Raw genomic sequence first — 27398 nt, forward strand, 5'->3', positions numbered from 1 at the left:
GCAAACGTGTGAATGGCTGTGCTAAAAGAAATGGCACGTTTAATAAAAATAAGGTTCATTGGAAGGCAAACAAACTTTGTCGGGGCTTTTGTCTTTCCTGGAGACCTGTCCCAGGGCTCAGGTGCAAGATGAGGTACTGGGCTGTGTGCTTTGAAACCCCGACCTAAAATACAAATTCACAGAATTTCGTGGTGTTGCAAAACACTGTAAATAGTTGTTTTGAGGGACTTCTCCTCTGGCAGGATGTTTTCCATAGTTATATTGAAACAGATCTTAAATAGCTCTATTTCCCTTTTCATTTCAGAGAATTATTCAGACTGTGGGAGTAGTTCTGCCTCAAAAAAAATCTCCCTAAACAACCAGGATGGGGGAGAGGGACACTCTTAACATCATCTGCATTCCCTGTCATCCCAATAGTGATTCCCATTAAAAATGCCCGAGAGCTGCAGACGGGGTGTGCTCTCCTCCCTTGGTGAATATTTCTTTTTCTTCTGATGCAGAGTTGCTGCTTGTTTGCTTTTGACTTGCAGCCTGAGGATACTCAGGGTTTTGTTTGTACAGTTCTGGCCTATTTTTATTTCTATCAGATCTGGTTGTATTTAGTAAAATGGGAAAGCAGTATTTTTTTATTTATTGTTGTTTAATATTATTTATTGTTCAGGTTGGAGAATAAGAGGCTCAGAGGGGAACTTTTCACTTTCTACAACTCCTTGACAGGAGAGGGGAGCTGATGGGGGTCGAGCTCTGATCCCAGGGAACAGGGACAGGAGTAGAGGGAACGGCCTCAGGCTGTGCCAGGGGAGGGTCAGGCTGGACATGAGGAGGAATTTCTCCATGGAAAGGGCTGTCAGGCATTGGAAGGGGCTGCCCAGGGAGGTGCTGGAGTCTCCACCACGTGTGACAGACATCCAGCATGCTGCTCCCACTGGCATCACTGTGAAGGGATGGGAAGCTGGGAATTTGGGAGTGACTGCCCCGAGCCATCCTGCTGGCATTCCTTAAAAATCCTTGTTTCCAGTCGTGGAGGGAATGCACTTGGGCAGGAGCAGTAGCTGTGCCATTTTATGCTGTGCCTTGAATATCTCCTGTCTGATGTAGGTGGCTTTGTGCTGCTGGCACCTTTCAAAGCCTGAGTCAGTATTAAAGTAAATAATCTCAGTGTCGGAGTGCAAATGTGTCTGTCCCGCTGCCAGCAGCTTTTCCTGGCAGAGGAGCAGCTGGGAGAAGGGGGCTGGATGGGCAGGTTGCAGAGGTGCATCTTTGCCAGGGGGGTTTTTTGGTGTGTTCTGGTGGGGCGGGTGCAGTTGTGTGTCGTGGTGACTAACGCCGCTTCAAAGCCCTCTGTGTGTTTTATTGGGCTTTGGGACAGCAGAGAAACCAGGCTGGGCTTGGCACTGCAGCAGCTTCCTGATGGGAAGGGTGGGCACTGGTGGGCAGTGATGGGTCAGGTTTGGGAGGTGGCTCAAGTGCTGCCCTGAATCTCGGTGTCTCTGATGAACAGGGTGTTACCAGAACAGGGCATTATTGTCTGAAAGTGCTTCTTTGCAAGAAATTCACTGCAGGTCTCTGTGCTTCCCTGTGGGAAGGCTGGCTGTGAGGCGCTGCCTGGAGGGAAAGTTTGGAGCGTGTCCAGCAGCTGATGTTCTCAGTGGCAAATGCAGTTGCACCTGAAGCAGCTTTTGATCTGTGGGTCTTGCGACATGATCCGGTTCAGTGAAGCACCTCAGCGTCCAGCTGGGTTTGTGCCTCTGGTCTGAAGCCACCCTCAATCTCCCTGAGCAGCTCCTTCTGTGTTCAGGTTCTGGGCTGAATCAGTCCCTATTTCCTCAAGGAGGGAGCTGGTAAAACTCCATTTCTCCTTCTAATTTGTAGAGCAAGCTACTGTTCCAATGTTATTTGTTCCCAAGTATGTTTGCTTAAGATAACAAGTTCTTTAACGAGCCCAGCCTGGCTGGGATGAGGTTCTGCTCACACCACTGGAACTCTGAAGGACATGGTGGTTTTTCATGTCTCTTCCTCCACCACGTCCTCCCACACGCAGTTGTGTCTCTGGTCTTGCCACTGTAAATAACAATTGCCAACAGTACAGGACCCACAGTACTTTGCATTTCTGTTCCATTTAGCTGATCCAGACAGATTCCTGAGGCTTGTCCTGCTGCCAGGTGACTTGGGCAGGTGGGGATGGCGTTTGCCAGGCGGGTGCTGCTGGGGTTGGGTGAGTTTGGGGTGGGGTGCTGGGGTGGCTCCCGCCCCGCTGCGGCTCCCCCAGGCAGGGCGTTCGCTTCCCTGGGAGGAGATGGAGGTGTGGGATGGGATGGTGACCTGCCCAGAGCAGTGTGGCAGGATCCTGGGGTAGCTCAGGTCTTTTAGGGTCATGTTTCGTGCTGCAGTCCAGTCCAGTGCCTTAGGAAGGATTTATGGAGAGACGCAGAGGCCGAGGCTCCAGCTCTCGCCGTGCAGGTCAGTTTTTGGGTTGTCTCTTTTCCCCCTCTGCTTCATCCCTGGCCCAGTGTGTGTAGCTGGGTTCACTGGTCTCCATGTGGAAGGAGGGATATGTGTAGCTGCAGAGATGCTGTCTGGGTGAATAAGACAGCCCCCTGTGATAACTCACTGCTTGTGCTGCTCGGTGTGATTTCTAGGATTAGTTAAATTCTATCTTTGTTAGTCCTTGAGTAAAAGCAAGAGTGTGTTGTGTGCAGGGAGCTGGAAATTGGAAACTGGTCTGCTCCTGAGAGGAGTCCTGAGCAGAGAGGGGACGGTCATGGTGTAGTGGGTACAAAGTAGCAGATATCAAGTGTGTTGTTAAACTGATGTTTATGTCCCACCCCATCGCTTGACACCTGATATTGTTGTAACTGATACATCACAGAATGCTTAGGCTTGGAAGGGACCTTAAAGTCCATGCAGTTCCACCCCCTGCCACTGGCAAGGGACACCTTCCACTAACCCAGGGTGCTCCAAGCCCCATCCAACCTGGCCTTGGACACTTCCAGGGATGAGGCAGCCACAGCTTCTCTGGGCAACCTGTGCCAGGGCCTCCCCACCCTCAAAGGGAAGAATTCCTTCCTAATATCTAATCTAAATCTCCCCTCTTTTACTTTAAAACCACTCCCCTTGTCCTAGCACTGTCTGTCTCTGTAAAAGGTCACACTCCCTCTTTTTTATAACGCTCTGATTTTTCTCGGTGCTCTGAAAGAATCTAGAAACCCTCGCTGTGTGCAGAGTTTAAACCAACGTTATAAATACAGTTTCAGTACTATAAACATAGTTCATCTCAGTGCATTTCTTTAATATAACCTCTGTTTAAACACTGGGGACTTTTTTTTTTGGCCCCCCTAAAGTTTAAAAGACCGCAGGGAAAAGCAGCAAAGCAAAGAGAGGATGCCGGGAAGAGACCTCCCAGCGCTCGGCCGGGTCCTGCGCTTTCTCTCTCTAATCTCTTCCGTTGGGTTATTTTATCTTATCAAGCAAAAAGCCCCAGAAATAGAAAGTTTTCCACGGCTTACAGGACGAGCCTGGAGATGCACAAGCTCCGAGAGCCGCGGCGTTGCCTCATTGCTCAGAAAAATAAATAAATAACCCCCTCGAATGGCAGCAGGTTGTGAATGGGCCATGTCAGGGGTTTATCTCCGTGGGAGAAAGGGCCTCTCGTGGAAGCAGCACGCTCTCTGTGTGCCTGGAGAGCTCTGGGTCCCCTCTCCCAAGGATGACAGGCAGGAAAGCAGGAGCAGCCACTTGCTTTGGGCTCGTAACAAAGAGAATTCGCAAGCTCTTCAGGCACCTCCCCAAGTCCAAGCCTTGGTCCGAGGGGCTGCGGCCGCCCAGGAGGCAGAGCAGGGAGGTTCTGCTGCTCAGAGGTAGGTGGTGGTGTGGGTTTGGGGTGGAATTGGCTGGGTGCAGGTTTTCTGCTGCTCTTTGGGTGCTCTTATAGGGTTTCCTGTGGCACTGCAGGTACCCAGGCTGGCACAGGGCTGGTGTGATCTCCTGCCACCACATCCCTGACACCAGGAGGCTTCAACCTCTGCTCTGGCTCCTTTTTCAGCCCTGCCCTGGCAGGAGCACAGGGCATTGGCGCTGCCCCACTTGCCACTCCAAGGGAAAATTGGCCTTTTAGTAAAAAAAGGCTCAAGAGCATCTGCCAGCAGCTGGGTTTGTGCTGCAGATGCTGCAGTGGTGCAGGGACCTCACAGAGGGGTGGTTGTCACCCAGGGGGCCTTGGCTGCTCTGGACAAACAGAAACACACCCTTTGCCTGTGTTTGCAAACAAATGAACCCAAACCATCTGGTTTGGACCTAAACCCGACTGGCTCAGCGCCGTGGGGGTGTCAGAACGTGCTTTGCAGCAGAACTGAGCCCCTGCCCCGCGCCTGCTCTGTGGGTGCTGATGGTTGTGGGGGTGCCACAGGTCCTGCCCTGTCCCCCTCAGAGCAGGAGGAGCCGCCTGCCCACTCTCTGGTGTCACAGGGCCACATCCTGCTGCCGTCACTGAGGTCACCCCAGTGACGTGGGGTGTGGGCAGAGGCACCCAGCAAAATCCAACCTCGGGTGTAGCCTGCACTGGAAGGTGTGTGTGATGTGTGTGTGAGCCCCTGAAGGATTCCAGAGTTTGAATGGAAGAAATCTCCCTTCTACCACGTTTCCCCTTCCAGCAGAGCCCCCTTTCTCTTTTGGTTTCCATTTCCACATGGGATGGGTCAAATTGAAAGGTGCCCCAGGGGGTCTGTGGAGTTCTGGAAGTGGAGTTGGGAGGATGGGGCTGGGCAGGATGACTGGAGAAATCGTTCCCTGTGAGGGTGGCGAGACCCTGGCACAGGTTGCCCAGAGAAGCTGTGTCTGCCCCAGCCCTGGAAGTGCCCAAGGCCAGGTTGGACAGGGCTTGGAGCAACCTGGGCTAGTGGAAGGTGTCCCTGCCCATGGCAGGGGGTGGGACTGGATGATCTTCAAGGTCTCTTCCAACCCAAACCCTTCTATGACTGCAGCCCTTTGTTTAGGCATTGAGATGAGCATCTATATTGGGCTGGTTTACTCCATCCAGCTTAATCCCCCTGAGAGACTTTAATCTGTGGAGAAAGGGAAATTCCCTTCAGCCACCCAAGTTTTTCCCAGTATCATGATCAGACTACTATTTTTTTTAAAAAACCACTATATTTCCAAGTGTTCCTTTGTTTGACTGGAATGGAAATTATCTCCAAGTGTAAGTGGAGGCATCCTGCTCTTCTTGGCAAACCTGTCACGTGGCTGCTTCCTAAAGCTGTGCTGGGTTTCTAAAATTAGTGTTCCCTGCCGGATACGGGATGATTAGGTCTGTTAATAGGTGATGGTGACTAAGGAGGTGTCACACTTTAATCCCATGCAGAAATGCCTGGCCACAATGGGCCTGATCCGGAGCTGTGCCTGGGAACTGGCATTTCTGTGGTCCAGGTTCCGTGTGTGACACCTCTCATTGCCTTTACCCCTTTGCTGGGAAGGCTCTTCCCGCTCCAGGAGGTCTGAAAGAGCAGGAGGCAGCTGCCCAAATGTGAAAATCTGGGGCCACACAGGCAGAAGGGACGTTCTGGTGCCAGATGCTCAGGTGAACCCGCAGCTGGAGCGTTCTCCTATTGGCACCTCCAGCAAAGACTTGGCAAATGTGCCCTATTAAAAGGCTGTTCCAGTTGCTCAAAAGGTCATGCATTAAATTACTGTGTAACTGCAGCTTATCTCTAATTAAAAAAAAAAAAAAAAGGAAAAAAAAAAAGGCAAGTCTCCCTGCTTTTCCCCCAGGCTTACTTGAGACAACTGACTTGGAATAGGAGAATGATAGACAGCTCACGCCAGATGAATGTTAAATGATAAATGATTTCCCTCTTTTCCCTGGAGATTGATGTTTTCCCCCTCAGGCACCAGCTCCCAGCAGTGCTTCAGCTCCTCTCATTCATTCTGGGGCATTAGAGTATTCACCAGAGCTGTGCAGAAATCACTGTTTCCACAGCAAACATGGGATATTCCTTCGCTTCCCTGCAAGGCCCAGATATTCAAAACCAATGACCCAAATGCTAAAAGAAAAAGGGAAAAAAGGGGAAAAAAAAAAAGGCAAAAAAAGAAGGGTGTTTAAAATAGAAGCTTGATGGTTCAGAGTGGGGTCACAGGGCAGGTGCAGGGACAGGCACTCAAATCCCTCTGTGGAGTGAACTCTCTTGCCTTGGTTTTGGGATTTTTTTTTTTATTGATATTTTTCTGGTTGGTGACCTCTCTGGAATTTTGGGTAGTGTAAAAGTAAATTTAATGCTGTTTGAGCGGCAGTTAAAAATTAAAAGGCTCAGATGGGCCGTTAAAGTGGAAGGAGGTTTTTGTTGCAGTCAGGTGGGTTTGGAGGAGCTGGGGCTTCGAGGGAAAGGGCTGGGGGAGTGATGGCCATGAGTGTGGGATAACTGGTGGAGGGAGCTGTCTGTCTGTGCCAAATGCTGCCCCTCTGGAGCTGTGGGCAAGCAGGACCCTGTGCCTGAAGGGGTTAAACCTGGGCTCAGCAGTGTCAGTGCAATTCCTTCCTTGAAATAGTTAATGTCTGACATTGGGTCAGCAGCCAAAAAAACGCTGTGCAAATGCATTACTGCACCTGGGACAGGAGGTCAGGGTCTCTGCTCTGGCTGGGATGTGTCCCTGCCCTCTCTAGGGGTGGATTTCTGGCAGCCTGGAGGTAGGTCCGTGCCCTGGTCACTGTAACTGGCACTTGCAGTGTTCGTGTTTAGGCCCTGGCACAGGTTGCCCAGAGAAGCTGTGGCTGCCCCATCCCTGGAAGTGTCCAAGTTCAGGTTGGAAGGGGCTTGGAGCAACCTGGGCTAGTGGAAGGTGTCCCTTGCCCATGGCAGGAGGTGCAATGAGATGTTCTTTAAGGTCTCTTCCAACCCAAACCATTCTATGATTCTATGACGTTCAGTGACCTTAAATACTTTGACTTTCGTCTCGTACAAAGACGTTTCTCCCCTCCTGGTGGGGACAGGTGAAGGATCCTGTGCAGTGGTCAGGCTTTTGGTCCAGATGTTCTGCAGGAGCAGAGCTGGGGAGTGGGTACCCTCTGGTTTGGTGGATTTGGGGCATTTTCCATGCTGTGTCAGTGTGCCAGCAGGTCTGGGGAAAGGCAGTGGGAAATGGCAGGAATGTGGCTCATGCTGCTGCTTTGCAGCAAGGAACACAGGTTGGGGAGAGGGCAAGGGAGCAACGTTTGCTCTGGGTGAGGTATTTTGGTACCTTTTCCCCCCCACAGTGGGGACTCTGAATGGGCTGTGCTGGTGCTCAGGAGCATCTGTGTGCCCTCCAGCTGGAATCCAGTCCCTTCCCGGGGTTCCCTCACCACCCCTCAATCACAGCCTGCAGGCCTGGGTGCCTCACCTTCTCCTTGTCTCCCTGCAGACTGCAGATACACGTGTCACCAGGAGTGCCGCAGCCTCATCCAGCTGGATTGCCGCCGGCCGGGGCCGTGCCAGAGCCAGCTGTCCCCTGAGAGCACCCTGCTGCCACCCTGCAGCCAGGTACGACGGGGAGGGGGCTCTGGGGTGGGGGGCACAGCCTCGTGGTGATGGTGGCATCTCCTCCCAGAGACCTGATGTCTCGCTGCCAAAGGGTTTTCCAGGAGGGGAGGGCTTGTCGGAGCTCAGACCCCAAGGCAGCGTCACTGATGGGCTGTAAACACCCTGCCCATGTGCCCTGCCGGGGTGGGTGTGATCTGGTGGACTGGAGGTTGGGCGTGTGGGCATCTCCATCCCTGCAAAGGTGTGTGTGGAGCTTTGTTGTGTTTAAAATGCTCCCATCCTGCCTGGAGTGGACTGGAGAGGAAAAGGAATGTTGGGTCCCCGTTCTGCAGCCTGGCCACGTCCCAGTGCCCTTAAGGGGTCATCAGCCCCCTTGTCACACAGTTCACATCCCTGTGCCTGCAAGGCAGCACCGACACTGGCATTAAATTTTGTCCCAGCCCCGGGTGCAAAGCGCTTGAAAACCAGCGGGGCAAAGGTGTGTTTTCCACCAGGAGTTCTGGCTAATGGCCTTGTTTTAAGAGTTTCAGTAGTCCCAGGGGATTGAGACTCTTCAATCTGTGTTAGGGAAGTTCAGTAATCCCGGGGTTACTCCGGAAGGCTTAGCTGTTGGCTTTAATCCCCCCACCCAGGTCCCTCGGTGTCTGTGCCGCAGTGTCCTGGGAGCCAGCGTGGGCAGAACAGGCTGCAGGGAGCAGAGACTCCCGTCATGCCACATGAGATGCAAGATGCTTAATGCTGGAAGCTTAAGGCACCTCTTAGAAACCTGCCTGGAGTGGATTTGACTTGGAAACTGGAACCTTTTCAGTCTCTGTGTGTTCTTTTTTAAAGTGCTTGGAACAGCTCCCCCGGGAAGTGGTGGAGTCTCCTTCCCTGGAAGCGTTCAAAGAATGAGTAGATGTGGCACTTCACAGTGTGGTTTAGTGGGCATGGGGGTGCTTGGCTGAAGGTTGGACCGGATGATCTTGGAAGTCTTTTGCAACCTTGATGGTCCTGCGATTCTGTGTTTTCACCTTCACTGTAACCCTGTGTTTATATCCCTCTTTGTGGAGGGCCTTGATGTGCTCGTGCAGAACTGGGGATGGGAATGTGTGCTTTTCCAAAGGCCACACGGAGTTTCTCTTGGGTGTGGGGGTTTGATTGTCATCCAACCTTTGCTGTGCAAGGTCTGCTGAGCTTGGTCTGGCTGATGTGTGGCTGGGCAGGTGCTGCTCAGAATAAACTGGTCAGGAGGGATCCGAAGTGCGATGGGATTTATCTTCTAAGTTACGTGTTACAGAGGGGCTCAGAGTGGGTTCCTCACTGAGCCTGCAGGTCTGTATAAGGGAGTGAAGCCAGATTTGTGCTGGGTGTTGTTGGGCTTCCCCCAGCAGCATGAGAAAAGCCTGGCTCTCAGGAAAATGAGGAAGGCTTGTTTCATCTTCAGGGCGATAACACCAGCCGGGGTTATTGATGGGCCTAATAACAAACACAGAGCCCATGCTCAGTGGCAATCCATCACTCTGACATGGCTCTGCTGGGATCCCAGGGAGGGGGGGGAGAGGCATTTTGTGCCCAGGAAACAAAATTGTCTCTCCAATTCCAGCAGCAAACAGAAATCCATAAACCCAGTCCCAAGGCCCTGGTCGGGGGGTCGTACCTGGAAACAGCAAAGTGCTGGATGGAGCCTTGTTGCCTGTGCTGGGGGAAGGTGGAGATGTGTGGGGGCTGGTTTGAGGGTTAATGAGGGTAAATCACTGCAATACAGCTTCGTTCTCCTTTATGCATAATGGATAATCAGGGGGAAATCATGTTTACTCGATCTGATCCCACAAAGCTGAGCACACAGCCACGTTCCTGGAGCGTTTCTGTTGGCCAGGCAGGTTTTGCTGCTGGAAAGGAGGAGGATGGAGGGAAAGCAGTGTCAATGTTCCAGTAGGAGTCTTAACAGGATGCCTGAATATGCTGGCAGGAGGGGAAGGGGATTGCACACTGAAAACATAGGAAAAATTAATAGCTGGCATAGTTGGAAGTCATTAAGTAGTATTATCAAAATTAAACAAGCTGGAAGCATCAGAGAAATAACTACTTTAATATCACATATTTAATGCTGTTACCTTGTAATACCAGGCATTAATAATTTGGGCTTTGATCCAGTAAAGTACTTAAGAGTGTGTTACATTTGGGTCCCGGATCAGCCTGCCCAGCTGACATCCAGACTCAGCTGGCAAAAACCTCAGCTGGTGTTGGCAGCACCAGGAGTTTGGTCCCTGGATTTGGCAGAGCTGGTCATGTACTTCCCACCTGAGAACTAGTGCAGGTCACCGGTGGGTGGGTTTTTGGGGGGCTGAGGTGCAGGGAACGATTGAGCTGCTGCTGGACCAAATTTACCTGGGTTTATTTGGCTTGGTTGGGGTTTTTCTTTAATGGAGCTGATCTCCCACACAGGTGGACTGCAATGGAAAAGTGAGGGTTTCTTGGAGAATCCCATGGAGCAATGCAGAGGGAGAGCACCCAGCTTAGCATGGGGATGCACCCTGGTTCCCCTGTGAAACTCCTGGGGCTTCATAGGAGACTCCAGTGCTGATCATCAGCCCAACACTCACTTTCTGCTTGTGTTGCACATGCTCAATTTAAGCCTCTTTCTCCTCTAAATATATCCCTGTGGAGCAGAGGGGGTTGTGCTGCTGCAGGAGGACTCTGCTGCTGAGAGCATGGCTTATTTATTCCACACTGTTACCAGTTGCTTTGCAAATAAGCCACTTGGATTCTTGCCTTCCTCTTTTTGAGATGCAGATGTTGCCTCCTCCCTCCAGTCTTTTGCCATGCACATCTCAGTTTGTATTCCTGGGATGCTGCTGGCAGTGGGGCACGGAGCTGTCAAAGGCTGGGAGTAATTTAAGTCCTTCAACCAACAGATACAGATGGAAGGGTTTGGAGCAATATCTGCAACCTATTGAGAGGGGAAGAGGTTTTTGTGCTGGGTGGTGGCTGTGAAGGCCTTGGAGTCCTTTTGGACCAGTTGGAGGAGCAAGTTTAGCTTAGGCACTGGGAAGAAATTGTTGTCTAGGAGGGTGGTGAGGCCCTGGCACAGGTTGCCCAGGAAAGTTGTGGATTCCCTATCCCTGGAAGCGTTCAAGGCCAGGGCTCAGAGCAGCCTGGTGTAATGGAAGGTGTCCCTGCCCATGGCAAGGGGTGGAACGAGATGAACTTTAAGGTCCCTTTCCAAACCAAGCCTTTCTGTACCCTCAGGCCTTGTCCCCTCCTCCGTTTCTGAAGTGTGGTGAAGAATTCTCAGCACGTACATTATTACTGCACTGCCTAAGCAGAGTCTTTTATAACACAGCATGTCAGACTTTTCTTCAGTCCCCTCTCCTTGCTCACAAATGTGTGTTTTCAGGTGGGTGAGGAGAGCCTGTGCTGGGCTGTGCTCCCCATGGATGCACTGCCCCTCACAGGAGCCCCTGCCGAGGGAGGAGGAAAAGCCTGTGGGGAGCTTCTTCCCCTCCAGAAACACCGGTGATCTTCACCAAGCAGGAAGGTCACAGCTGCTTTAGGAGCTGCTGGGTAAATCACAGGGTATTGTTGGGTGGTGGCAGCTCTGGAGGGGATGGAGCAGGCAGTGCTGGGGTGGGTCCCTGCAGGGCTGGGAGAGGGGAGAGGGGAGCAGGGATGATGCTGTTGTTCTGAGCCTCTTTCCAAGGCCAACACGGCATTTTCATCAGTCTGGAGCTTCTTGCAAACAGGACCCAGGAGCTGAAAGGCTTTTTCCTGGTCTGCAGTCAAAGCTGCCTCATCTGGGTACCAGTGCTGCTGAAATTGTTCCTGCTGCTCTAAAATTATCTGCAGAGCAGAGAGGCACCCAGTACCTCCCGCAGTGTGATGGCCAGGGGTCTCTGGGACCCCGAGGAGGGTCTCAGGTTGCATCCTCACCAGCCCCCCTCTTCCCCACCACCTTGTGATCCAGCCTGGCCTTGATTCCCAAAGAGAGGTGATGCCCCGGCAGCTGACAGGGACGGAGCAGCATCCAGCCCGCCCTAGCGATGTGTTTTGGGTCACCACGGTGGTGCCAGGGTGTCCCCACGGGTGGCCGGGCAGTGCCCAGCACCTCGGCTGCGAGCGGGGTGAGAAATCCTGCAAGAGGAAGTGGCCGGGGCTGCGCCGAGCGAGGCGAGGGCAGGAAGGGGAGGCGAGGGCGAGGCGATGCTGCGCGGGCACCCGCGGGACCGGCCCGGGGGCAGCGAGCGGAGCCGGGCTCCGGCAGCCAACCTGCAGCTCTGCCCCTTCCATGCTGCCCCAGCGCCGCTGCGCAGGGAGGCGGGTGGAGGAGGAGGAGGAGGAGGAGAGGGAAGGGAAGGGTTACCCGGCACGGCTGCCTGTTAAAGAGGAATAGCTCGGCTGGCTCCGGAGGATGAGCAGAAGGAGCTGCTGCAGATAAAGCACCGGCGAGCCGAGGATGTGAGCGCGGGCTTGCAGCGGGGACCCCGATGGTCGCCGGCCCCCCGAGCCCCCCGGCGACCCCCGTGCGCCCTCAGCCTCTCTCCTCTGCCGGGCTTCGATGACCATCGGCAGCAGCATGAGCAGCGGGTACTGCAGTTTGGATGAAGACCTCGAGGATTGCTTTTTCACGGCAAAAACCTCTTTTTTCCGCAGCGCGCAGAGCAAGGTCCCTGCCAAGGTAACAGCTCAGAACTAGTGAGGAGGGATGTGCTGGGAGGGGTGAGGGGGACACCGGAGGAGGGGGATTTCGGTGTTCCCGCACGTTTGGCTGCGGGTGCTGCCAAAATGAGCTTGTGCTGGAGTCAGGGCAGAGCTGCCGGAGGGCTCTTCCCTCTCCTGTGCAGGGGGGTCTGCGGTGCTGCAGGTTTTCCTCAGCCATCTCAACCTTTACAAGCCGGGTTTCCCCCTTCCCCGGGGGATTCACGCTGGAGGAGCCGACTCTCGATGTGATTTTTTGTTTTTTTCAGCGTTAGGTGAAATCCTGTAGCAGCCCTGCCAGCTGTCATCCACGGGTCAGGCTCCCAGCCAGGGACCTGTGGTTTGGCCTCACAAAATCTGCAGCATTGCTGAAAATTGCGGATGAGGAGATGGGAAAGTTCAGGACTAAATTAATCTGTGAACCTATTAACACAGTGATGAATGTGGTCCTTCCCTGGGCGCCTGGGGGCCATGTGCCCCTGCCTTGGGGAAGGAAGAGAGGGTTTGCCTGGGCAGTTTTCACCCCAGGGTGAGATTTCTGCCTCAGTGACATTGACAAGGCTGCTTCGTGGGTTTTAAGCGTTTATTTAAGTAGAATTAAAAATCCCTGTCATAAACTTCGGGGCCTCAACCAGAGCTGAGCATAAAAGGAGAAGGTGCTGCTGCGGAAGTGGGGGTTTCACACCATAACGAGAGCCCTGCAGCACCCAGAGGTCAAATCTGGCCCAGGGAACAGCTTTTTTCACTTAAAATTCCCCCTGTTCATGCTCTGCTGCATTTGCACCTGAAGCTGCAGAGCAGCAATCCTGAGCTGGTGCTTTGGGGTTCAGCCTCCTGCAATCCGAGGGCTCTCCCCTTCTCTCCCTGGGAAGGAGGGGCTGCTCTGGGGGAGAGCTTCAGTCTAGTGGGAATTTGGATTTCTCTGAGGAAACACTCCCTTGGGTTTAAGGTGGGATATTCCCTGCTGGCCAGCAGCTCCCTTTCACTATGATTAACCGACACTTACTGCTGGTTTTTAAATGTCATTTGATGATTCATCTGTGTAGGAGATGTAAGAGATTGGGGTGCTGGTGCAGCCGGTGCTGCTCTGTTTGAGCCAGGGCACTGCAGATCCCTGGGTACCCTTTGGAAACCAGCCCTGTTGTGCTGTTGGTGCTCAGGAGCTCTCCCTCTGTGAGAGGGATTTGGAGGTGCTGCAGCTCCTTTTTTTTTCCCAGCTCCCTTGCCTGGATGTGACCGGCGTGGGCGGCGGAGCTCGCGCTGCCGGGGAAGATGGAGCCTTTCGGGGGTTTGGTGTTATGGGGAGGAAATGGTTCCTGTGAGTGGAAAGAGAAAAAAAAACAAAACAAAAAACACACAACCACACAAAATGTGCTGCTTAAAACCAACTGGTGTTGTGTAACGTGTGGAGATGGGGCCTCGTGTGCCTCAGGCTGGAGGTGGAAAGCACCGTCAGGCCTCGGGGGAAGAAGGTTTTGGGGGGTTCGTGGCATCCTGGGGGTTGGTGGTGGTGCAAATCCTGCAGGGGGAGGAGGTGGTGGACATCTCATATAGGGTTTGAATCACTCCCTGTCCCCTCCCCTTTTCACCTTGGCACCTTAATTAAGCGATGTTATTGAATGTGGAACATTTGCACCACTGGCAAGAGCTGCTTGTGGCAACAACTTTGTTTTTCCCCAAGTATGGTCCCTGCTCCTGCCCACGGCCAGAAGACACCAGCTTAGACCCAGAAGTGAGTTAACCTGATGGGTGTGTTTGGGAGTGGTGATGTTTGCCCCTCTTTAGATGCCCAGGAATGATTCCTGAACCCAGGATGCACAGTGTGGCACCCATCAACCCATGGGCATGCCCTGCACGGGGCAGGAGGAAGCTAAATGTGGATAACTTAGGGATACATGTCTTGAAAGACATAGGAAACATCTCTGTGGAGGAAATGTGGGGGTAGGAGGAGACATACATGTCTCCAGTCACTTAAAACAGCAGAGTGGAATTTGCTCTCTGTGATTGCAGAACTGATTTTTCTGATTGAAATAACTGTATTAACCTGAAGAGCCTCTTTCCAGGATTGCTGTAATTCCTTTTTATTTTCAGAACCATCACTGCAATCACTCTTCATTAGCAGGGAACTGTTTTAGATCTCACGTGTGACCTCCTCCCTGGAGATCCATTACTTGGCATTTTCAGGCCTCTCCAGCTGAATGGCTTCAGTGGCTTCTGCCTGAAGCCTGATTGCTTAAAACTCTGCAAAATTGCTCTTGGAGTCCTGCATCAGTGGCTGCTGGGAGAGCTGGCTCAGACAGGGAGAGAGAGGGGCAAGTGTCTGTCCAGGAATAGAAAACACGGGAGGGACAGGAGCTGAGCAGGGGCTGGATGAGATGGCTCGTGGGTAACCAGCAGGTGTTGGGTGGGCAAAGTGGGCATTGCCTGCCTGGTGCAGTGCAGAGGAGCCAGAGCCCAGGGACTAGTTCAGGGTCCTCTCTTTGTCCCCTTGTTCCAGAGAGCACAGAGTGATTCCCAGGGGGGAGGCAGGTGCAGTCTGCCTGAAGGGATGGCCCTGGGGCATCTCTTTGGGAAGGGGGGTGAAGAAGCTTTTTCTGGCCCTGCAAGGCTGTGACCAGTTCCCAGTGTCTGCTCCTGAGGATCAGCAGATCCCTCTGATCCACCACCCAGGCCAGGGTCTCTGAGCACACAGACCCTGGTGTGGTTGTGCACCCCTGGGGTCCTGCCCAGCCCAGAATCTCCCTGAGATGCAGCTCCTTGTGAGGACCTTCTCAGCTCTCACTGCTGAGCAGAGACGTGGCAGGAAAAACGGTTTCTAAGTGAAATCTCCATGGCAATCAAAATACTGAGCCCATCTTCACTTGCTCTAACCTCTCAGAAATGCAGCAACCATCCCTCTCCCCTCCTCTAGAGATGCACAGCTCTCTTATCTTCTGCCTTTTCCTCTGAACCCCGAAGTAAACCACAGCCTCTCGTCTGAATTTCTCAAGGGGAGGGAAATGTTGGGGTATTTAGGGGTCTTTTTGGGGTGATTTTTGGTCCAAATCTGTTGTATGATTCTCTCCCCTGCCTGTCTGTGCTGGAGCAGTGGATCCTTTCCCAGTATAGTGCTGTGAACCATGGGAGTGGGTGGTGAAGGGGAAGTGTTGGGTGTTGAGCAGTGATGGAGAGCTCTGTGAGAGCAGAGATGTCCCAGCTCTGGTGACTGCCTTGGCCCCAGTGTCCCCAGCTGCCACCACTCCCTGCTGCAGCTGGATTTACAGTTCTGAGCTGCTGCCTCTCATGTTTCTGCCTCAAATTTGAAGCATTCACTTCTATTTCCAGTCCTTTGTGCTGTGGTGTGATAGTGGGCACAGGACGGTGATGCTTCTCTGAACTGTGGCTCAGACGTGCTCTCCAGGCTTTGCTTTCTGATATTTTAGGACAAATCTTCCCATAATAAGCAGGAGAACTGAGGGTTGGTGCCCTGAGTTGTATAATCCCTTCTGAAGAGATCTTTGAATTACTCCTGCTGTCTGAACATAGAAGCCAAAGGGAGAGCTCAGGATGTGTTTTTGGGAATGCAAGTTGTCACAGCATGGCTGATGTAAATGGTGGTGGAGCTGTGCCTGAGCACACCAGGGAGGGCTTGGCCACTCCTGCCTCCAGATAAGATGGTCAATGCCAAGAATGTGGTGATGTTGGGCCAGCTCCATCTCTACTGCTCTGCTCTTCAAATTCATTAACTAAAAAGCTGGTGAGGAGAATTGGCTGGGAGCGAGGGAGCAGGGATGGTGTCCCTGAGGCTGGTTTGGGGCTGCAGGGAAGCGTCCCTTGCTCCAAGGAGTGTCCTAGGGAAGGGCACCCTCAGACTTTCTGCCTACTCTGCCTTTCCATGTCTGGTTTGGTGGTGAAGCTCATGGCAAAGACCAACACAGTGAACTGCTGGTCATCCACCTCTTGAGCTGTGCATCCAAATTGTAACCACAGCTCCTTTGTGCCAACTGGGGCTGTGGTGGAGCCATGGGAGAGGGCACCATCCACCCACACTGCTAAAGTGGCATCAGAGAGCTCCTGGGTCCCACCTAGAGCAGCAGAGCTGCTGCCTTTGCTTGCTTTAGAAAGGTTTTTAGGTTGGTGGTTGACTTTGGGCTGTGGGGAGGATGCCCTTTGACTGGACGTGGAGAGTGTTTCTCCTTGCAAACCGATACATGGAAATATCTGTCTCAGAGGCTTCGCTGCTGCCTCTCCTGGCTCAGAATTCTTTTGAGAGCGTGTCACCACAATCACCAGGGCCTGTGGGTTTTCCATAATAGCCTGTCACAAGCTCACGGCTCATTAGCTGAGTGGTGGGTTGCAGGGAGGGGGTTGGTGTGGGGGAACTCGTGGGCACAGTGGCTGCCCGAGCCCCGGGCCATGGGCTTTGTGCACCAGGAGCTGGGCAGCCTTTATCCCACTGAGCTTTAGCCCAAGTGCCAGATGGGGCTCGAGTCATCTCTTACAACAGAGGGATAATGTAGGGTGTGGAAGGGAGCCTGTGTGCAGGGGGAGGGCATGGGCAGGGTCCTGTGCAGGTCACTGTGACTTTGCTCTGCAGTCTGTGGGTGCCTGTGTCGCTGCAGGTCTGGGAGTTACTTTATGGCAGTGTCACACAGGCTGGCAAACCCCTCACCTGCTGAGTTTAAGCACTGCCAGCGAGCTGACAGCCTGTTTAACCTCTGGCATCCACAGCCATGCCATGTTCTGCATCAGGTTTTTGATGGAGCAGGTGTGGAATCCCCCTGGCAGCTCCAGCCTTGCCTGCCAGCTGCATGGGAGGGTGGCACGATGGGATGTGCTGGTTGTGCAGGCTGGCACAGGGGTGTCCTGTTGTGAGGCCATGAGGTGATCCCCAGGGATGGCTGGGGTTGCTCTTCCCTGTTTTCCATCCAGGGAAGCTGCAGGTTCAGGTGCAGGCAGAGGTGCCCGAGCTGTTGTTTTGTTCACAGCTCGTTTCCTCCTGTCCCGGTGCAACAGGAAATGTGGCAACGGTTTATGGTTAAAGCTTCTGTTTTTTCTTCCTTTAGCCAGAATTGCAGATTCTGCACCAGAAACTTTGCACAACCGGAGGTCGGGGTGGATTTGTGAAGAGCGAGAAGTGGCTGATCTAATCACACAGGAGGAAGGAGCAGCACTTCTCCTCCCAGGTCCCTTCCCAGGGCTCCCCCACTGTGGGGCTGGTGCTGCTGGGCTGCTTTGGGTCTCACTCACAGGTGGGGTTTTGGTCTGTAAGGCAGAAAAGCAGAGTCTCCAGCCGTGGGGAGTGCAGGGTTGGGGTGGATGGGCTCGTGGTATAGCCAGGCCTGAGCATCACTGAAGTGTTGAGCCCTTAGAGCCCCAGTGCTCTTTATAGTCCCACAGAGCTCCCCTAGCCCTAAACAGCTGCTGGAGCTGGGATGGCCCCACTCTGGATCCCGTGGGACAGCTTTTCTCCCATGACCTCGCTGCTTGGCCAGGGATGGGTTTCACCAGGACACCGTCCTGTGCCTGTGCTGGGGTGGCTGCGTGGAACGAGGTTCTTAAAACTCCCTTTCCCTGCAGTGGGAGGGTGCAGGAGGAAAATGAGCTGGCAGGGGGCTGAGCAAGCCATGAGAGCAGCAGGTACATCTGACCTGCCCCGCTGAGTGCCTGGGGAAGGCAGGAGGCCGGAGGCTGGGCAGTGGTTTGTTGATGCACTTGTGTGGTGACACGGCGTGAGACCTGTGACGTGCCCCTGAGCCAGGCTGCCTCCTGCTGCGAGTGTTTTAGGGTTCTAGGAACCCACAGCCATTACCACCTGCCCTGTGCCTGCTGTGGGGGCCCAGCACTGCTCCAGGCTGACGTGTTCCCGGGTGCTCCGTGTGTCCTCCATGGAAACCGGGCGGCATCGACGCCCGAGCTGCTCCCAGGGCTCCTCGTTGCTGGCACACGCCGTGTCCCTGGGCTGGAAACATCCCAGCAGGGGAGGGACTGGCCCTGCTGGGAGAGGCAGTGACAGGGACAGGCTGTGAGCTGCTGTGTTTGCTTTTGCCACGTGCGTCTGGGTGGATGGACGGATGGATGGCTGTGTTTGTGCCAAGGGTGACTCTGGTGAACGTGCCCAACCTTAGCCCTCAGCCCTGCTGGGCAGCTGCAACACTCTGTGCATGTAAGAGGGGATGGTCCTGGGGGTCCCCTGGGCTCTCTCCCTGTGTGATTGGGTTGGGGGTCAGTCCTGGGGGTGGGGGGCAGCACGGCTCTGCCTGTCTCAGCACTGTGAAATGGGTGACATGAGGAAGTGCAGGGTTTCTGAGAGCTCCTCTTCTGTTAAGTTAAAGAGAACGGGGTTTTTTTGTTTGGTTGGTTTTCTCTTTATTTTTTTTTCCCTTTTCCCCAGCGCTGCTTTTGAAAATCTCAACCCTTGGCATTGTTTTCAAAGACTCCCCTGCCAGCCCAGCACCTGAGTGCTGCCACATAAGAGTGCCTGCAGTCGATGTGTCACAGAGCAGCATCTGCTGAAGGACTTTGACAAACTGTGGAGTGGAAACTGCCATAATGATCAGTGGATGTTTATGTGAGATTCTTAAATACCCCAGGAATACTCGTCATTTATTTTCACAGAGCCACAGAATGGTTTGGGTGGGAAGGGACCTTAAAGCCCATCCAGTGCCACCCCTTGCCATGGGCAGGGACACCTTCCACCAGCCCAGGTTGCTCCAAGTCCTGTCCAACCTGGCTTTGGACACTTCCAGGGATCCAGGGGCAGCCACAGCTTCTCTGGGCAACCTGTGCCAGGGCCTCCCCACCCTCACAGGGAAAAATTCCCTCCTAAAATCCCATCTAAATCTCCCCTCTTCTAGTTTAAAGCCATCACCCCTTGTCCTGTCACTCCACGCCTGTGTCCAAAATCCCTCTCCATCTCTCTTGGAGCCCCAAGGAAGGCTCTGGACGAGGAGAGTGCAGCACAGTGTCAATGTTCTCCCTGGGGCTGCTGCTCCAGGTTGGTGTTTCCAGAGGTTTTTTTATGCTATTTGTTCGTCTCAAGTGGAAATTGTGAAATTGTGACCTGTCACTTGGGGTTTGCTTGAATGAATTTGGGGCTCTCGAGTCCCAGGACTGCAGCTGTCTTACCAGATTGCAACCAGGGTCTCAGTTTGTCCTGTGCTTGATTCTCCTCCTAAAAGAAATATCATGGGTAGCCTTGGGCAATATTGGCTTATTTACAGCTTGCTGCATCCTTGTCTTGTGTGCTCTGGAGCTGCCTGGGAAGAGACAAGCTTTGCTCCCAAAGCTGCTTTTTTTTCCTCTTTCTTTTCATTGTCAGAGGTTGCAGTTTTTATTCTGAGCCTTCCTGGCCTTGATGGCACATCCCTTCACGCTTTCTGCTCTCTGCTAATGCCAACTTCTGAGCGAGCCCACGTAAAATCTGGGAGCGCTGAGCACAGTTCCAGGCAGTGCTGGCAAAATGCGTTCACAGGCTGTCTCCAGGGAAGGTGGTGAGTTCTGGGAAGGCAGCAGAGCTCTGTGCTGGGAGATCCAGCCCACTGAGCGTTGCCCAAGACACACACAGGCTTGTTTGCAGCAGATTTAGCAGATAAGGCAGGCGGGGCTTGAGAGGAGACCTGCTCTCCTGGCTGGAGGGGAACCAGGGGAGGTTTAGAGTGGATATCAGGACAAAAATTCTTCATTGAAGAAAGGGTGGTCAGGCAGTGGAACAGGCTGCCCAGGGAAGTGGTGGAGTCAGCATCCCTGGAGGTGTTCAGGAGGCCTGTGGATGTGGCACCTGGGGACGTGGTTTAGCGCTGAGCACGGCAGTGCTGTGCCAACAGCTGGACTCAATCTTAGAGGTCTTTTCAAACCTTAATGGTTCTGTGATTATTCATGAGTGACATTTCCATGGGTGGGCCTTCAGGTGAAGCCCACCTACGTGTCAGATCTGTTGGTTTTGCCTCCCAGGAGGAAATTCCCCCAAAAGCCAGGCGAGCAGCAGCCGCCGTCACCCTCCCTGTGAACTCACATGTGGGCAGACGGTTTCTGACACGGGCTGGGGATGCTTTGACTGGCTTTGCAGTGACTGATTTATTAGTCATGCAGCAGTCTTGTTGCTTGTGTGGTATTATTGCTCTGAGCTATAATTTCCACGGCTTTGGACGAGAGGAGCGAGAGATTTAACTTCAGGTTCTGCCTGGGTGAACCCGCTGGGAGCTGCTTGATGAGCACCCTGGGTTCTGGGGAGGCAGAGCCGTGAATATTGGAAATGGGACGTGATTTTTTTCTTCCAGACTGCCTTGCAAGAAGTAACTAAGTGATCATGGGTGCAGGTGGCTTTGCTTTGGAATTGAGTTTTAAAGGCTGGATTTTTTTGCCCTGGTTTGTAGTGGGGTGTTTCAGTGCTCCGTGTCACTAACTGGTGGGTTTTGTGTTGCCCTCCACTGCCTGTTCCTGGTGTACAGGGGTGGTTTGGGGGCAGGGATGTGCACATTTGGCCTCCTGGCTGCAGGGACCATCCCCACCTGCGTCATCACTGCGAGCGTGAGCTCAGGATCTGCGCAGGATCTGCTCCTGCTTTCCCAAGGAAAAGCAGAGCTGAGCAGATGGAGTGTTACCCAACACACAGAGCAGCTAAAGCCCATCTCTTCTGATTCCAGAATGTAACACAAACAGTAGAAGAAGAAAAGCCTGAGCCTCCGACTGTCCAGGAGATCAAACAGAGGATTGAAAAGTACAACGCAAAGGTCACCAACTGCCTGTTGATGAAGCTGGTACGTGCTGGGCTGCTTTTGTCTCGTGCACAGAGGCTGGTGCTGGTTTCTCTGGGCTGTGGACTGAGCCAGCCTGGGGGAAGGTGTCACTGGGGCAACCAGGGCTTGTGGCTGTTGAGCTGCTCTTCGTCCTGCTTGGCTTTCCCTGGTGCAGATACCCCTTCCCTGCCTCCATCCCTTCTGGCTGGCAGTGCTGGCACAGTAATCTCTGGCCAGCCTGTGCTGGCAATGACTTGCCACAAATAGATGAGCCCACGTTGTTCTGGCGGGGATGAGTCAGGCTGTGACGCTGCAGTTCAGCCGCTGTCGCAAAGCGCGTTTGGAAACGTAAAGAGTATTTTAAAACATGAAAATCTTTCTAGAAAGAGATGCTTCCTCCCCTCTCCTCTGCCAGACTTGCTTAAACAGAAGTCTGAAGAACATTTGTCTTTTGGAGCTTTTATTGCAAACTTGCTTATTGCCACCTTTACGTAAGGCCTTGATGATATGTGGTGAGAAAACAAGGAAAGCCCCTCTTTTACACCCTGGAGTAACACAAAGGTACAAACTTCACAGGGCCTTACAGAGAGGGGCCAGAGCTCCTTAAAGGCTGAAATAATTAAATTGTAGAACTTCCAAGAACAGCAGCTACATAACTCCCTGGTGTTTGATGACATCTGAAAATAAGGATGGACTGTGCAGAACCAGGCTTTTCTCCTGATTTCTGCATTTTTGCAGAGCTGAGGGTGGGGTAAGGGACCTGTGGTGAGACAGGCTGATCTCCAGTGGTGATTTGTGCCATGGTGATCAACCCCCTAAGCCCAGAATAAAATGTGAGGGATACGGCTGGGAGATCCTGCTGAACACGAAGGCACAGCCCTTCCCACCCTTTCTAATCCTCACTTAAATGCAACTACAAATTCCATGTAATGGTTTCCACAACTGACTCGGAGCAGTGCTGGTTTGAAGCAAACCAAGATGACACAGGGGAAGGGCTGAGTCATGGCTGGGGGGAAGGAACAGGAGAAAATCAGCAGTGCCTGACCCAAAATTAGCAGTTAGTTAATTTTTGCATGATTAATAAGAACCCCCCAAACCCCAGCAGTGCCAAGGGGGGGGCGGGATGGGAGGATGTCCTGCTGTCGCCCCACACTGCAGACCAGAAAGGTCTGAGGGGGTGAGGAAAGACTAGAAAGAGTCCCTGGAGCCTGACCTGCCTCTCCCGTGCTTTAGAACGACGATGGGACATACACAGGTTTCATCAAAGTGCACTTGAAGCTGCGCCGGCCCGTGACGGTGCCGGCCGGGATCCGGCCCCAGTCCATCTACGATGCCCTCAGGGAGGTGAACCTGGCTGACATGACGGACAAGAGGACCTCCTTCTACCTGCCCCTGGACGCCATCAAGCAGCTCCACATCAGCAGCACGACCACGGTGAGCGAGGTGATCCAGGGGCTCCTGAAGAAGTTCATGGTGGTGGATAATCCCCAGAAGTTTGCACTTTTCAAGGAGATGCGGAAGGACGGGCAAGGTGAGTTCGGGCCCTCAGGGCCACCAGCCTTGCTGTGGCTGATGGGTTCTGCTTCTGTTTTGTGTTGCAGAAAGGCACCCAAAGTCTTGCAGGAATCAGTGGGGTGTCAGGCAGGTACAGGCTAAATTCAGGTGAATAAATGTGCAGACCTCCCCAGGAGGGGATGCTGCTTAAGCTAACGGGGAATTATGGTTTGAGAAGGAGCTGAAACCACCTTACAAAGATCATTATGGATCTGTGTTAGAGACTCAGCTGCTTCCCCCATGATCCTGAAAGATTATGAACCCCTTTTACATGCTCCAGTTGACCTCCTGAGCTGTCCCATGCCCTGGCAGCCACGACCTCACGGTGGGTGTTTGCTGTCCCCTTGCAGTGCTCTTCCAGAAGCTCCCTCTCACCGAGTACCCCCTGTACCTCCGGCTGCTGGCAGGCCCTGACACAGACGCGCTGAGTTTTGTGCTGAAGGAAAATGAAACAGGGGAAGTTGAGGTATGTGGGGGCCTCTTTGCCTTGGTTTTCACATGAACGCTGCTGTGGAGCACGTGGCAGGGCTGGGAGGTGTGTGAAAGACACAGCACGGGTGAAGTGGTGCCATGCCAGAAAGGCTGTTTCCTCTTATTTGGGGCTGGGTTGGCCATCTATTGCTCCTAAATTATCTGGATTTTTAAAACAGTTTAAATCTGAGCTGTGAAAATGCTGGGGCCAGTTTTGATGGCCACCCCGTAATCTGTTTACGGAACCCGGCAGCGCCACCCCAGAGTTAATCCTCGCTAATTAGATTAGCTGAACACTGTCATAAATAATCCACTAATTTTAGTGGAAGCCAGGGACACTCAGGTAATAAATTCACATCAGTTTTTGGTTGCAGTCTTGCTCCTCACCACAGTGAAGGGAAATGCTGGGAGCTGCTGCATCCCGTGGGATTCTGCCTCACGTGCTGTGGGGTGGCTGGGACATGCTGTGCTGACAAGAGGAGCAGGACTGGGCTTGGGAAGGATGCCATGGGAATGCTGGATTCCTGTGGCAGTGCTGAGCAGACACACAGCAGTATTTATTAAGTGATCAGAGCCACCAGCCTGTGTCCTGCCTGTCCCTTGCTGTCAGCCTGGTGCTGTCACAGGTGACAGCTGAGCAGCCTGTGCGTGCCAGGGGATTTACTGAGGCTCAAACAGTTTTGATAACTGCAATAAAATCAAGAGAATTGGCTCCTCTGGGCAGAGTCACCACTGGGGCCTCGCTCCCCTTGTACCAACAAGTGTGGGTGGATGTCACATCCAGTACTCCCGCATGTATTTCAGTTCCTTGGGGAATTGTGGCATCTCCTGCAGTGGGAGCTTTAATTCACCTGAGTAAAGATGATTTTTAATTGCTTCTACAGACTCAGGGGCTCAGGACTGGGATGGTCCTTCGTGCTGTAGCCCCTTACCCCATCTCCCTCTCTCACAATATGAGGTTAAGCTCCCTGGAGATCAGATATGGTTAAATGTCTCCTATTGTTCCACTTCACGGATTGAGGGGGGGAAAATAACCCTCAAGGCCCATAAGGTGGACAGTGTGTGCTCACTTTGTCTCTGCTGGTTTTGCAGTGGGATGCCTTCTCCATCCCAGAGCTTCAGAACTTCCTGATGATCCTGGACAAAGAAGAAAAGGACAAAATCCAGCAAGTGCACAGGAAGTACGAGAGGTTTAAACAGAGACTGCAACAGACCTTGAAAGAAGCCAGAGGTAAACCTGGATAACCTTCAGGAGGCACCAGGCACCGGACTAAGCTAGATACTGTTTTTAAATGAAAAGACACTTCTCAGGACACCTTAGTCACTCTCCCTTTTCATCCTTCCATTAAGGACTGGCTCCCAGCACCCCTAAAGTGATCCTATTGCATTTTCTTCTTCTGAAACCTCTTATCCCAGGACCAGAGCCAGTCCAAGAACGGGAAGCCTGTTTTAAAGCAGGTCGACGAACCAAACACAGCTGCTGGTTGGCTTTTCAGCTGCACCATCCCATGGAGAGGCTCCGTGGAAAATCCTCGGTGTTAAACCCCACAGGAACATCTCCTGGCTAAATGTTTTGAGCAGGGCAAGACTTGCTGTTTGTGGTCCTCCCTCAGCCTGGCTTGTTCCTGTTCAGAGGTGCTCCAGCCCACGTGGCCCAGTTCTGGTTTTGCAAGGAGAGCACAGGAAGCAGCAGATAAAGGGTTGGAGGTTGTTGCACCAAATCATGTGGGTGTTGCAGCTGTAACCAGTGCTGGATGGACTTGTTCAGGGCTAAGGTAGCCAGGGAAGTGCCAAGTTATGACACCCAGGCAGCTGCAACACCCAAACAGGCTGTTAGTAAGGATTATTGAGACTTGGTAATATTAGTTCCTGGAAAAGTCGTTCGTTTTGATTCTGTTTGACTTCTACTTTTGCAAAGGTGAATTAAAGCAAATACCCCTGATGCTTAGCTGAGTTAAGCCAGTGTTTTATGAGTTTCCTGCTCTGTAGGAATTGGGAACCTATGTTTTAGGAAATTCTGTTTGAAAAGTGTAAGGATGACGGTTGGGGCATAGGCTGATGGTTCAGTATGGAATGTTTAGCAATACATCTCCAGCAGGCTAACCCAGGAAAGCTCAAAACCCCTTCACAGTTCAGACTGATTTTGAGCTGTGAACAGGTCTGGCAGCGAGGCAGAGGAGCTCCAACCAGGCCTGGGGTGTGGAGGTGGCACCAAGAGCGTGTGAGAAAGCCTTAAGACCAGGAGTAAGGGAACTATTGGCCTCAGATGCTTTCTGCTCACCCCTCATCCCGTCCTTCCTCCTTGCCATCCCTCCTGGCACTGCTGTCCATGACACCCCATCCCTGTGCCCCTCTGGGTCCTGTTCTCTCAGTCGGTGCTCACCCAGGGAGGTTCCAGGTTCTGCTCTCTCCGTGCAGTTCGGAGAGGACAGCAGGTCTCTCTCCCAATCTCAGGGCTCCCACTGGATGCACACACTGAGCATCCCTCAGAGAATTCCTCGAGCTGGAGCCTCAGTTCCTGCCCTCACTCTGACCAGAGTCCTGCTGGTGCTGGTGCCACGGCCGGGCAGCTCCAGGGATTCCAGTGGGACAGGATGGGCCCCACGTTTACTCTGTGCTTCCTCCCAAGCACGCTGCACACAGCCAGGGCCAGCCCTCCCTCTGTTTACACAGGACACCACAACAAGGCGTGGGGAAAAGGGAATGTCAGCGCTGCTGGATTGGGATGGAGCATGGCAAAGGGTTTCCTGTTGACTTGGTGAACAAAGTGTCCCTTTGAGCTCGTGGGCTGCTCTGATCCCACCTGCATCGAGCGGGAGGGGAGGCAACAGGTTATTGGGTAACGTGGAGGAGTCTAAAATTTACCTCAGTGCCTTTATTTTTTCTCCCTAAAGTGTGAAAACTTTGCATTTGGGCTAAGGAGGAACCTGGAAGGGGCTTCTGGCAAGAGGCCTCGTCGCTCCTGCCCCCCCCAGATACCCAAAGTACTGGTGTGATGAGGCTGCTTTCGTGTGTAGAGGGACGAGGAACGGTTTTGTTTCTTTCTGGAAGGTGACTGCTTGGGATTTTGGTTTTTTCTTTTCCAGATTTAGAGAGTATGTTTGTTTGTAAACCATGTGAGAGTAAACTGAGAGTAACTGCATCTCTTAAAGCCGCTTTCTGCAGCTCCTGTTTTGGTCAGTGGTGAGAGGGTTTTGCTCCCAGGGCAGGAAGGGCCTCCAGCTGTACTGTACTCTACACCCAATGACCTTTAACAACGTGGTGGCAGCCACAGAGCAGCAATTTCCATGCTCTGGGGCTGTTTGTCCAGTTACAAGAAGACTTATTACTTCACTCTTCACTCGTGAAGCAACTTAAATAACATTTTATCTAGTGCTTTTGAGTCTTGAAAGCACCATATAAATACTTCTGTTCCATCAAAGGGAAAAACACTGTAAAAAAAAAAATGCCATTGGTTCTGAGAAGTAAGATCCACACGCTTGGATTTAAAACCGTTTTTAAATCCCTTTTCTTTCTGGCTGAAAGTTGTGCAGATTTCTTTTTTTTTCTTTGTTGTTGTTGTTGTTTTTCTACCAGTTTTGGTGACTGCCCCCCCTCTCCCTCCCTGGCCCCCAGCATGTCTTTGACAGTTTGTAGAAGGCATGGCTTCTTATGCAATCACTGTGGATGCTGCTGAAAACCTCCTGCCAAGAGGAGGGCTCTTTCTTTTGGGTTCTTTTTCGACATAAAGGGGTGTCTGATAGGTCAGTTGAGCTGGTTTTTAGAAGTATTTGCCCCTTCTCTGCTCAAAATACTGTTGGCAGTGCCTTTGGTTAGTAATTGTCTTGCCTAGGTCGTGTGAGTTTATTTTTCATGTCTACTGTAAAACATGTAAAATACTGTGTATAGGATGGAATAGTAAAGCTTCTATGGCAAAGTGAAATGCATTTTTGCAATGCTGTAATTTATTTTTACTACTCCCTAGTAATTCTATGGCATTTTTAAAAAATGTCTCACTTTCAGCTTTTTTTGAAGGTTCTGAAACTACTTGTTCATATGCAGACAGTGTAAGAGACAATAATAAAACTGTCAGTGATTAAAGAAATCTCTTTACTTTCTTTTTCTGGCGCCCTCCTATGGAACTTCCAAGTATTAAGTCTAAAGGAATCCTCCCTAGCAGTGAATTTCAATTTTCTAACCCTACTGTAAAGTGTTTAAGCTTCAGTTTAAGAGCTACAGAACATCTGTGGAACCTGACCAGAGTGTCCCATTAATCTTTCTTAACATTTCAGCTGGGTCTGACAGAACTGTGATAAATTACAGCTGATGTCATACATTAAAGTGTATTTATATATATATAAATAACATAAACCATAAAAGTCCAGCTAATAGAGTCTCTTCTCAGTGCTGAAATGTCTGTATTAATACCTGGAAATGTTTAAAAGGATAAAAACTAAAGCCAAAGGGGTTTTACTTCTGACAAACATAGTTA

The 27398-nt window shown here is 52.3% G+C and overlaps 1 protein-coding gene across 3 annotated transcripts; it reads left to right on the forward strand.

The window, feature by feature from the left end:
* The first annotated feature begins 417 nt into the window (after window positions 1–417).
* On the forward strand, window positions 418–27011 carry RASSF5 (Ras association domain family member 5). 3 transcript variants are annotated; one of them, XM_050327031.1, is made up of 6 exons: window positions 418–472; window positions 7390–7508; window positions 20810–20923; window positions 22136–22433; window positions 22807–22922; window positions 24020–27011. In XM_050327031.1, the coding sequence occupies exons 1-6, from the start codon at window positions 433–435 to the stop codon at window positions 24170–24172; spliced, it is 840 nt and encodes a 279-aa protein (XP_050182988.1). In that variant the 5' UTR covers window positions 418–432; the 3' UTR covers window positions 24173–27011. The 3 variants fall into 3 exon arrangements, with proteins under 3 accessions (XP_050182988.1, XP_050182987.1, XP_050182989.1); XM_050327030.1 differs by lacking the exon at window positions 418–472 and adding an exon at window positions 3692–3857; XM_050327032.1 differs by lacking the exons at window positions 418–472; window positions 7390–7508 and adding an exon at window positions 11832–12165.
* Window positions 27012–27398: the final 387 nt, after the last annotated feature.

Source organism: Myiozetetes cayanensis, unplaced genomic scaffold (genome assembly GCF_022539395.1).
Source record: "Myiozetetes cayanensis isolate MyiCay16 unplaced genomic scaffold, myiCay2020 scf32, whole genome shotgun sequence".
NCBI lineage: Eukaryota > Metazoa > Chordata > Aves > Passeriformes > Tyrannidae > Myiozetetes > Myiozetetes cayanensis.